This window comes from Nyctereutes procyonoides, unplaced genomic scaffold (genome assembly GCF_905146905.1).
Source record: "Nyctereutes procyonoides isolate TBG_1078 unplaced genomic scaffold, NYPRO_anot_genome, whole genome shotgun sequence".
NCBI classification, from domain to species: domain Eukaryota; kingdom Metazoa; phylum Chordata; class Mammalia; order Carnivora; family Canidae; genus Nyctereutes; species Nyctereutes procyonoides.
The window spans coordinates 4,276,259-4,288,794 of NW_026575155.1; the positions used below are offsets into that span (position 1 = coordinate 4,276,259).

Sequence of the window (12,536 nt, forward strand, 5' to 3'; positions counted from 1 at the left end):
AGAAAATGTCCCCCTCACCCCCCCAGTCAAATTGCTTTGCTGTTTGCTGGGTAGATTGTACAGCAATACATTGGATCAAAGCTTTATGGAGATCTGCTTCCAGATGCCAAAGCATCAACATGGTGACAATACTGCTTGTTTAGAGACATACATGATTCAGAAATATGTCCATCCACGTAAATAAATCATGTCCAGTGTATAATAACAACTCAAAAATATCTGTTGAATACATGATGTTGAATAAATTGCATTTGGAGATACAATGTTAAAGATATATGTGGTAGCCCACCAATATAGTTTGAGGTTCACCCCTGGGCCATCTTCCTTTATCCCTTTCAACCTCTCCCTCTTTTTATTTCTTTTTCTTCTTTTCCAACCTCTCTGCACCCGACTGTAAAGGAAAAAAAAGTGTTGTATGTTACTGCACTTTCTTCCTAATAATAAATGGAATAATGGAGAATAGGTTTCTCTACAAGAAACAAGATGCCAAGTATGCTTTAAAATATAGCAGTCTTTTCACCCTGCAGCTGAGAAAGTTCTATAATCAATTCATAAATGTGTATTACAGATATATCTTGCAGGCCATCATCACCTCCAGAGACACAGCTTATGCTGACTTGACAATCCTGGATATTTATCAACCAATACGAATTTCATAAAGAAAATGGAAAAGGCTCTTCTATTAATGAAAACGAAGGCTCATCAATACAACTGCTGATGGAGTAAACAGGAGCCGGCAATGTGTTATGTGTGGGCCACCTAATATTTCCTTGAGTGTTCTCTCTTTTCCTTTGAGTTGTTAGATCTGACAATGGTCTATTTACATTGGGAAACAGAGGTAGTTTGCACTTGCAGATGAAATAAAAAAAAAATAGAAAAGTGGATAAGCAGCAAAATATTTTTGCGTGTCCTTTCAATGTGCCTCTGAAACCATTGGCTTTAAGTGTCTCAGTTGCTCCTCTGAAGGTTCAGTACACAATCCCTTCCTTAGTGAGTAAACTCCATTTCCTTGGATCACAGAAATAAAAATATTTTCACATTTTCAGTGAAGTTCTGATTTGAATTCAGAAGAAAACCTAGTCTGCTCATCTAAGTATGTCCTATGCCATGGTCCTGACAATCTTTTCTTTTCACCTCTAAATAATTGTCAAAGAGGCAAATAATCAAAGAATAAAATTTATTATTTTAAGATTTGTTTTTTTTTTTCAAGGAATCATAGTGTCTTTTATCTTTGGATCAGAAAATAAGACAAAAGTAGAAGAAATACAAAACTAAGACCCCTGTGATCCTGTACTCACTATGAATGAGGATATTTTACAAATTTATGTCTAGAGTCAGATGATTAAAGAGACTTGTGCATCAGAACCTGTGAGCTCCCATAATTGAATTTTCTATTGCTTTAAATTTTCACATGGGCTTATTTCCTAGAATCCTTTGAATGTAAAACTTTCTGTTTAAAAAAGGACATGTTAACATTTTGCTAAATGATTTGACATATACATTGTGTCAGAGCTGGTCAGCAGACCTGTGATTAAGAAAACAAAACATAGTATATTCAACACTGCATTGGTTCACAGGTATAATTTAAAAGGCTTGACACTATTATGCAATATAATGCAACGCAAAATAAAATAACGTAATAGGCATTAAATACTGATATGGTGTTTATCATTAACTTCACATTTAGATTAACAGCGTGAGACATTAAGGAACTTACTAAGTGGGATTAAATATGCTTTTTGGAGGTATATAGAGTTCAACGATCTTGTGATTGATTAAATTATTATTAAAAAGTATGTTTGGATGAGTTTTCTAAAACTAAGAAATTCTAGTACCTGATTGAAAGATCTATATATCAGATGTCTGATTTGCAGCATTGTTTCTCCAGATTCAAGTGAGGGACCTTTATCAGAGCGGCATGCTTGACATTAGTGTCCACAGAAGTGCTGTTCCTCAGTTCACTTTGTTGGAATACAAACTGGGAAGATTTTCTGTTAGTTCATCCTACAACTTCTCCATGGCAGCATTTTTTATGCATGACACAATATGTAGGTTCCTTGTGTGATTAAGTAAACTGCCTTCTTATAACATCCTGGAAGCCCAGATGTCACATAAAGGGCATTCATCCACTGGGAAAAGGTCACTGCTTTCCACAATGTAAAAATATCAGAGTATGCATAACACATGGATGCTTTCATTAACCCACAGGGTTTTCCTTAATTAATCGTATTTATGAAGGCAATTGCTAGATACCTTAGAGTATAAACAACATCATGTTTTATTTATTTATTATTTATTTATTTGAGAGAGAGAGTGTATGTGTGTGTGTGACTAGGGAGAGGGGCAGAGGAAGAGGGAGAGAATCTCAAGCAGACTGCCTGCTGGGTGCAAAGCCTGATTCAGGACACATTCTCACTACCCTGAGATCATGACCCAAGTTGAAACAAAGTTGGTTGGCTCAACCAAATGAGCCACCCAGACACCTCTTTTCTTATTTAAAAGATTGATTGATTGATTGATGATTGATTGATGTGAGAGAGAGAGAAAGAGAGAGCAAGCACAAATGGGGAAGGGAAAGAGGAAAAGAATCTCAAACAGACTCTCCTCTGAGCACAGAGCCCAACATAGGGCTCAATCTCATGACCCTGGGATCATGACCTGAGCTGAAACCAAGAGTCAAAGTCTTAACAACCGAGCCACTCAGGTGCTCCACATATTTTATTTTTTAAGGAAATCTTTAGTTTTAATTTTTATATATTTTCCAGCACAAATTAGGTAAGTAGAGATAAAACCTGCTTTCATTTCTTTTTATTTTTTTTATATTTTATTTATTTTATTTATTTTATTTATTCATGTGAGACAGAGAGAGAGAGAGAGGCAGAGACACAGGCAGAGGGAGAAGCAGGCTCCATGCAGGGACCCAGATGTGGAACTAGATCCCAGAACTCCAGGATCACTCCCTGGGCTGAAGGCAGGCGCTAAACCACTGAGCCACCCAGGCTGCCCACCTGCTTTCATTTCAATGTACAACCCAAACTTTTAACATCTGTATGCCACCCCAAAAAATAGAAAAATGGGGCACCTAGGTCATGTAGGCGGTTAAACATTAAACTTGGTTTCAGCTTAGGTTGTGATCTCAAGGTGGTGAGAACAATCCTTGCTTCAGGCTCTGTGCTCAGTGTGGAGTCTGCTTGAGATTCTTCCTATGCCCCTCTCTCCTATGCACTCTCTCTCTCTAAAATAAACACATAAATCTTTTTTTAAAAAATAGAAAATTTATTATGGCAAACACATTAGAAGTAATGAATATCTATTAACGACATATGTTTGTTTGACCAAGAAAGTACATTAACATATGTTGAGCAATTTCCCATACATAAAAAGTAATGCAATCAGTAAAAAGGAGCAGAAATATCAAAATAATGGAGAGGGAAAAAAGTTGGACTTTAAACAAACTTATGAAAATATTTAAGTACTGTCACGGTAAATATGTCAGAAAAAGTGCAGAATTAAAAATGTTTTCTTTTAAATATTTTTTGAAGTTGACAATCAGGGTTACTCTGACATCTCTCTATATATTTTTTTCTTTTTTTTTTTTTCTGTGAATGTTAACCTTCAAAAGTGAGCAAGACATTCATAAGTATTGCTTGAGTACCTTTGGCTTGAACCACAATAGCCAAAGGTATCAGAAGGTATTGGACATTGTAAGGGAGAGATAATTAAATATTCTTACCAGCTAAAAAAGGCACTTCCATACCATGTCCCTGTGATCTCAAGCTATGTTTCTCATATCTGTTGGTTTGAGAGTTACCCACATGATGTATTGTTCTATCACATAATAACTCCAAAGGATCTATCTGAAAGTTCAAGCCCTGTTGTTGCTATTTTTATTCAGCTGATTCAATAAACGTATAAATAACAGGCAGAGATGATGTTAAAACATCTGGAGAAGAATATAATTGTTTATTCCTGAATGGCCACTGACACGTTTCATACAACAAAATTCTGTGTTTTGCTCCTCCAGCTCCTCTTCCTCTGAAGCTTCTACCTTGGGATCCCTGTGTTGCTCAGCAGTTTAGCTCCTGCCTTTGGCCCAGGGTGGGATCCTGGAGACCCGGGATCGAGTCCCACATTGGGCTTCATGCATGGAGCCTGCTTCTCCCTCTGCCTGTATCTCTGCCTCTCTCTCTTTGTGTCTGTCATGAATAAATAAATAAAACCTTTACCAAAAAATTTTCTTAAAAAAGAATATTTTATCTTATGAAATCTTAGGTCAGAACCTAGTGTTACTCTGGTAAAACATGAGATTAGTCACTGTTTAACAAATACTAAAAATTATAGCTGAAGATTATTCTTAAAAGATCTTCTTGTAAGATAATCAGTCATTTTTATGTAATAGGAACCACTCTGAGTCTTATTGTCCCAGTAAGATGCTATGATTCATTGTAAGTATAGGTGAAATACCTGTCTCTAATTGGACACCCATCCAGTTGTGTTTACTATACTTTTGGAAAATAACCAATGCTTGTTAAACACAGTGTAGGTATACCCGATAGAGTTGATGATCGTATTGTTGGCAAGAGTGTCTAATAGATTGGCAAATATATTGGCAATTTCACTCACTGCCCAGAAGCCACACTAATCTCATTCTGTTCTAGATCCTTCCCAAGTATGTGCCTTGGATTTTGTCCTCCATGCTCCAAACATCTCCCTCAGTTCATCACAGGATGCTCTTCTTCTAATCCTACTAGTTACAATGCATATGTCACTTTTTAAAAGACAAAATGCTTCTCACCTTGTTGAAAGTAGCTATCTCCTCCTGTTTATAGTACTATTTTCATTCCTTTTATACTACTTTATCCACTCTAATGTTCTCATATTCTTGATCACTATTTACTATCTATTTCTGTCTCTCCCCCAGATTGAGTGTAAGCTCCAGAAGAGAAGGGATAGCATCTGTTTTTTTTTCTTTTTTAATATTTTATTTATTTATTCATAAGAGACATAAAGAAAGAGGCAGAGACACAGGCAGAGGGAGAAGCAGGCACCCTACAGGGAACCTGATGTGGGACTCAATCCTAGAACCCTGGGATCATGCTCTGAGTCAAAGGCAGATGGCCAACCACTGAGCCACCCAGGCATCCCTGCATCTGTTTTGTTTATCCCTGTTGCCGCAGTGCCCAGAAGAGAACTTGGCACATAATAAGAATTCTTTATTATGTACTGAACAATAATGTACACCAAATGCTGCAAATGTATTAGTCAACTGATACAATGAAATATTGACAGAGTTGTAAATCTGAAGTAATTCTTATATTTAAGTAGACTTTCTCAACCATTTCAGGGGTAATATCCACCATTCTTCCACCAAAAAAAAAAAAAAAAAAGTTAGCAAAAGACTGGTTTGATTCAAATGATGAAAGGAACTTTAGCTAAGCCGCCCTGCCACTGTATACATTCTTTTTAGATTAATTAAGGATGGAAATATGAAAAAGTTTATTTTATATCTTCATTTCTTCTCCACTCTTCTTTACGTGGAGCAGAGTTTCTTACAAACATAATTTTCTTCTCCCCAAAGAACTTCATTTAACAAATTTTTGCAGGGGAGTTCTACTGCTGATGAATTCCCCAAAATTTGTTTGTCTGAGAAAAACCTTAATACTTTCTCACTTTTAAAGGATAATTTTATTGGATATAGGATTCTAGATTAGTGTTTGTTTTTTTCTTTCAATATTTTAAATATTTCACTCCATTCTTGCCTCCATGCTGACAAGAAGTACACTATAGTTCTTATCTTATTTCCTCTCAATAAGTTATTTTACCTCTGGCTTTTGTTTTGTTTTGTTTTTCAAGATTTCACTTTGTTTTTCTGTGACTTAAATATGACATGAGAGGTATAAACATTCTTTTTGTTTGGTTTTGGCTTTGGTTTGGTTTTGATGCTTCTTGATGTTCTTTGAGTTTTATAAATCAGGGGTTGGGGCTTTTCATTAAAGTTTGAAAGTTCTCAGACATTATTACCTCAATTAATGTTTTCTTTTCCTTTCTTTCTTCTACTTTTGGTATTCTAATTATGCCAATTATGCCAAAAGTATACCATCATTTCAAAATTGTCCCACAATTCTTAGAAGCTCTGTTATATGTTTTCTCTATTCTCTTTTCTCTGTGCATTTCAGTTTGGGAAGTTTCTATTGATCTATCTTCAAGCTCACTGATTCTTTCCTTGGCCATGTCCAGTCTATTAATGAGATGATCAAAGGCATTCTTCATTTTTGTATGGTGTTTTTGATTTCTAGCATTTTTTTTGTCCTTTCTTCATATTTTATCTCCACTCACATTAGCCATATATATGTTCTTGTATATTGCCTACTTTTTCCACAGGAGCTCTGAACACAGTAATGAGAATTACTTTAATTCCCTGTCCGATAATTCCAACAACTACATTAAATCTGAACTAAGTTTAATGCTTATTTTTTCTCTGGAAACAGAGGATTTTATTGCCTTTTGGTGTGCCTTAAAAGTTTGTTGAAAGTCATACAAGATGCATAGGATGTTAGAAACTGAGGTAAATAGGCCTTTAGTGTGAGGCTTCCAATTAATCTGCCTAAGATTTTGGCTGTGTTAGATATTTTCGGTAGCTGTAGGTGCCTGAGGCTTCAGATTTATCTAGTATTCTTTTTTTCATTTTTTTTTTTAATCTCTCCTTTTGGCTTTGGGCTTTCCTACATATGCTTCTCAGACAGAAGCTGCATCATGTAGCTCTTTTGACTGCAATCCACTATTATTAGGCTGCAGGGCTGTTGGCATGGTGATAAGGTAGGGGAGAGTAGGCACCTTCTATTATAATTAAAACTCAACCTTGTAGAGGACCTGTTCCTGAGTTTGACCTTCACACATGTTTCTTAGTTTTTGCACCTCCTCCCTGCCACTTAGGTGAAAGAGGAAAGCTGTGGGGAACTAAAAAGAGAGAAATGTCTTTTCCTCAGGTTGGGAAAAGCTCTAGCAAAGTTTTTCTTCCTGGAGAGTGGGGATTATTATGGAGGAAGTGGCTCTGGGTATGCTGCACTAGGATTACTCTGCCCCTTCCTTGGATATGGCTGTAAGAGCATCTTCCTGGATTCTTCATCACGAGAAACTGATGGGGTTCCTGGAGGTAAAACACATGAAATATCAGACATCCCTAAAACTGTGACCCCTAGGATATACTTATCCTCATGCTGGTTCATACTCAGCCCCCCAGTGACTCAAAATTATTAAGTATTCCAACTGGGTTAGGGTTTCAGCATGACTTTCTGCTCCATGTAAACAAGCTTCAGCTGTGATGCTCTGGATTCACTTGATTCTCCAAATTTTGAGATGGCAACTTACTGTGTAAATTCATCTCTCTGATGGGTCCAAGAAAAGTCATTGATTTTCAAGTAGTCCAAATTTTTCTTGTTGTAAGACAGAGGTGATGATCTCTACATTCTTTACATGTTGGAGCTAAAACTGGAAGTCCACATGTTCCTTAAGAGTTACTCCAGTGGCGTCACCTTTTTCAATTTCTAGAAAATTTCCCTGTGAGAAATTATGTCTCAGTGGAGAAGGAAGAAACTACTGTTTATATTGAGAAGTGATTATACAGAATTAAGCCTTGAGGAAAAACTCAGATTCCAAATTCTACCCTCAAAATATCTGAACAATCTGTTAGACTAACACTGCATTTTTTCTTTTTGGATGCCTGATTTAAAGACTTAACTCATCATTACTCAAGTTTACATATTTATTTTTCCTCAATTTACTTCAGGCAAGATAAAGAACAAGATGATTCTCTCTGATTTTGAACTTCAGGGACAATGTTTCGTAGTTAGTTATGCTGGAGACCTAACATGTATTCTTGGTTAGAGTTCATATAGGAAGGGCAAAGCAGTATTTGAGTTCATGGTTTAGCAAAAGTAAGTTTGTTCTTGTGTCAGCCAGTTCGAAGATGACAATACCCAGAGGGTTAATTGCAATCAACACATCGGTGCTTGGATATTAATAAAGAATATATTTTTATGTGGAAGAAAAAGCTTAAGTACCTATTCTCCCCTTACATTAGCCATAGGAAATATATCCATGAAGCTAGAAAGCATCTAGCTTCCTATCAACTTATTTACTGACCTGAAATTAACTGGCTTAAGCAAACACATTTTTGTATTATAATCATAATGTAGTTTACTAGAGAAACATGCATTTTGAGAAAACTTGGAAATAAATCCCAGATCAGTAATTTACAATCTGTATGATTTTGTCTAAATTAGGAACAATTATAATGACCTACTGCATGTTAAAGTAATTAAATTAATTAAATAAGAAACATGATCCTGGGCTAGCAATACAAAGTCATCACTTGCAAGCTAATGCATAAATATTAGCAGGTTCTATGTAGTCATCAGATATTGGGTATAGAATTTCCCTTAAAATCCTCCTGTCTGAGTTCTAAACTAGGGAGAGATGAGAAGTGTATACCTGTTTTCAGCCAAACTTCACAAAAATAACACAGAATAAGACTCCTCTGGGACAAAACTGAACATGTGCAATTTCTCATCAGTACTCTTCTAAATCTAAATACCTCTTTCCCTAGCTTCCACAACTATCTAACCAAAATATAACTTATTTAAGTTCAAATCAACAAACATTTTTAGTGAGCCTAGTCATTATTGATACAAAGGCAGTCTTTGAAGACCTCAAAGTCTAGAGAAGAGTTCAGAAATATAAATAAAACAAGTAAAATTAAGCATGATTTTGATGTAAGAACAAATAGTGAATAGAACAGAATAGAATCTAGATATAGACACATCCATATATAGATATTTGATTTATGAAAAAAAGGGCAGTAGGAAAAGAAGAGTCTTCTAGGAGAAGGTGGTGGTTCAACTGGACTTTCGGCCTCCTCTGCGTAACATACACACATCAACTTTACCTTGATGTTATATACAAGTGCTGAAGGCAAAACAAAAGTTTCTAAAGTTACCATGTAGTATAGTATCTTCACTAATTTGGGGCAAACAGAGATTTCCTAAATAGGAAATTAAGAAGTACTAACCATAAATAAAATATCGGTATATTGGATTAACTTAAAATAAGGAACTTCTATTAATCTAAAGACAACAGTAAGAAAGAGAAAAGATAAGCAAGGATGTGGAGGAAGGTATTCAAACTACATCTACCCCACAAAGATTGTAGACACTATGTAAAGAAATTCTTCATTCTGAACACAGACATATCAATTAAAAACATCCACAAAGGACACGAATGGATACTTTACAAAAAAAAAAAAAAGGCAAGTGACAAAGAAGCATTAAAAAATATTCCTGATCTAATGAGTCATTAGGGGAATCAAAATAAAACCAACATTTTTCATAACAACATACTCACTGGAATAGCCAAATGTAAAAATACTGACAATTACAAATATTGATGAGGATTCAGAGCCATGAAATGCTCATGCTCAGATAGTAGAAATTAATATTGGTATAACTGTCGGGCATTAACTTGTCGTGGCACAGAATAAAGCTGAACAGGCACATCCCATGCAATTTATTAATTCACTCCTAAGTATATTACCCAATAGAAATACCTCCATATGTATAGCAAAAGATAGGTACGTGAATAAAAGAGTATTCTATACATTATTCCTAACCTAAACTGGAACCAACTTGTTATGATCGTCAACAGCAGAATGGTTAAATAAATGTTGGTGTTTTACTACCTTGGGTATTATATGTATCAAAAAAAATAGACTACTGATATTTACAAAACATGGACAAATCTCACAAACACAGTATTTAGTAAAATAAGTCAGAAAAAATGGGTAGATACTGTATAATTTCATTTTAAAGTTCAAGGATAGGCAAAACTAACACGGGAGTTAGAAATCAGAAGAATGGCTTCTTCTGTGGAATAATGATTTGAGCACAAATTAGTGTGTTTCATTTCCAGTACAATATCACTTAAAATTGTTTTTAAAATAAGCAGTCCAACAATGTCAACAATAGAAGTATGTCTGAGATAAAAACAGGCTAAGTCACGATTTACTCTTCAGGGTAAAGGGCAAGGAAAAGGTTGAGAAAGGCTTCAAAATATAAAAAGTGCAGATGTCACAAACTTGAAACATCTAGGAGAGACAGGCTGGTAAGGCAGAAGAATGAACTAGAATGGATTTCACAACAGTTGCATGAACATGAATATGTGAGGAACTGGCATTCCACTTCAGTGTCAGAAAGTCTACAGGGGAAGATGGATTCTGAGAACCAGATGCATATGCCTTCTCTAAAGGAAACAGCTACTTGTCAGCCCATGAAGATCATGGTCTTTCTTGCATGCTGATAGTTTCCAGATATTTCAGTTCTCCAGAAATGTTAACATCATGCCTTTACAATTTAGTGTTTTTTAATTTGGAAAATATATACCCTACACATTTTACATCGAGTGAGGGAAAAATGTAGCTTTAATATAGATATGTCCCAGAATATAGACTTCTGGCAAAAACTGAGATAGTTCAGGTTGATCTTGTCCAGCTCTTTCTTTTTTTTTTAAGATTTTATTTATTTATTCATGAGAGACACAGATTGAGAGAGAGAGAGAGAGAGAGAGGCAGAGACAGAAGCAGAGAGAGAAGCAGGCTCCATGCAGAGAGCCTGACGTGGGACTTGATCCCAGGTCTCCAGGATCAGGCCCTGGGCCAAAGGCAGTGCTAAACTGCTGAGCCACCTGGGCTGCCCTGTCCAGCTCTTTCTCTCTGGTGCAAGATGGTTTAAGATATAGTAGGTAGGCCATAAAATTGTGCTGAATAAACCAACAATTACTAAATGACATTGGTTTCTGTTTTTACAACTGAGGACAAGTTTTCAAGGTAGATTGATTAGAAGTCCATCCTGGCCTTGATGATGACATATGCAGAATGGTAGATAATTGTAAAATGCTGCATGTTTGAGGACCTACGCATAAGTCAGAATTGCAGGAGTTTAGTTTGGCAACATTGAGAAAGGGATGAAGCCAGAGAGATGGCATGGAGGGACACAATGAGGGAAAACAATGTCATGGTCAGGGGTTTGCAATTTTATTACATGGGAATAGAGCATAGGAAGCCATCAAAGGCTTTCGTAGCAGGGGGACAGAGTTCAGTTTGCAATGAGAAAGGACATTTTGGTGGAAGTATGTTTGGTGGATGGGAGAGAAAAGGAAAATGTTCCTAATCTTGCCTTCTTAAAGTCACTTCCATCAAGGGCTTTTGGGGTGTCTTAAGTATGTAGGATCAGAGATCTAGAAAGAAGTTTGAGGAATAAACCACTAAGCCATTCCCCTACTGTCAGACAAGAACATATGGTTGCATATCCCATGTCCTATTCATGCGTACAGTTGAGGTTGGTAATTTCTGTGTTCAAATTAAATAATGAAAGACAAACTGAAGAACCAGATTCTTAGTTCTGACTTAATCTCATTTATTGCAACATGAACCAAATAAATTCTTCCCACACCTGAGTGACAATGAACAGCATTGTAAATCAAATAATTTTATGCCAAAGAGTGATAAAAAGAAAAGATAAAAATATGAAAGGAGGAGCACAAATTACGTCAGGCAGAGTAAAAAGCAAGAAAGGCACTACTAGGAAAGAAGCAAAAGTCCACAGTTTGAATTTTTGTCCTGGATCCTTAGCATGATTATTAACTGTAACAAGGAATTTACTGCCCTCCCAGAGCAGAGCAAGATGGACGGCAAGTGCTGTACACATGGTTCAGAGGTTGGGATCCACTGAAGACAGGACGCAGAGGTCTGAGGCTGCTGGGTACAATGCTCAGTGTTTGAGGACCACAAGGCAAAGAACCCAAGGGGCGGCATCCGTAAGTGAAGAGGCTCAGGGGTCGGCCACTGTTGGACACATAGGTGAGAGTCCTAAAGGATACGGGGAGGCAGGAGCCAGAGACGTAGGAAGCAGCAGGAAGAAAAGTGGTTCCTTGGCAGGGTCTGGACACGTAGTAAGTAGTAGAAGGGTAGCAAGATGTTTCACAGTTGTTGGGCTCACGGTGGCCTGGCTGGCAGCTGGTTGATTCACTGCAGGTCTCCTGGCAGTTGTCCAGAGGCTGGGGATGGTCTTGACAGTTAGTAGGCAAGCAGACGACATCACCATAGCTCACACCAGTAGAGCAGAGGGCCATGGAGGAGGTGAGAGGAATATGGCAGGGATTTCTGAGAGATCCCAAGCTGTAGTTGGCAGAGCAGTTGTGGCAAGACATAGTGAGGTTTCAAAAGCAGGCTCTCGTTGAATGGAAAGAAGTGAGTGTCCCCCCTCATTTAACTTGATCCCTTATATATCCCTGGAAGGTGGTGATTGGGTACGCAGATTGGGTACGCAGACTCTCTTCCTCCTTGTTGTAGGAAGCTGCATCAGCACTCTCTATTATAGTCCTGAAAGGGGAGCTCCCAACCTCCCATAAACCTGGATGTTCCTTCCATGGATTAAGTATATCTATAAAGAAGTGTGGCTGAATTTTAATAGGATCTCTCCTTAAAA

The 12,536-nt window shown here is 36.9% G+C and overlaps 1 protein-coding gene across 1 annotated transcript; it reads right to left on the minus strand.

Moving 5' to 3' along the window:
* Positions 1-11,441: 11,441 nt before the first annotated feature.
* Positions 11,442-12,313, minus strand: LOC129502151 (keratin-associated protein 26-1). The gene has a single exon (XM_055313630.1). It carries the CDS (start codon positions 12,256-12,258, stop codon positions 11,707-11,709), a length of 552 nt encoding a protein of 183 aa, XP_055169605.1. The 5' UTR covers positions 12,259-12,313; the 3' UTR covers positions 11,442-11,706.
* Positions 12,314-12,536: the final 223 nt, after the last annotated feature.

What these genes read in the sequence shown, in the direction of transcription:
- LOC129502151 (XM_055313630.1), bottom strand. Translation starts at nt 12,258, where the DNA reads ATGTCTTGCCACAACTGCTCTGCCAACTACAGCTTGGGATCTCTCAGA.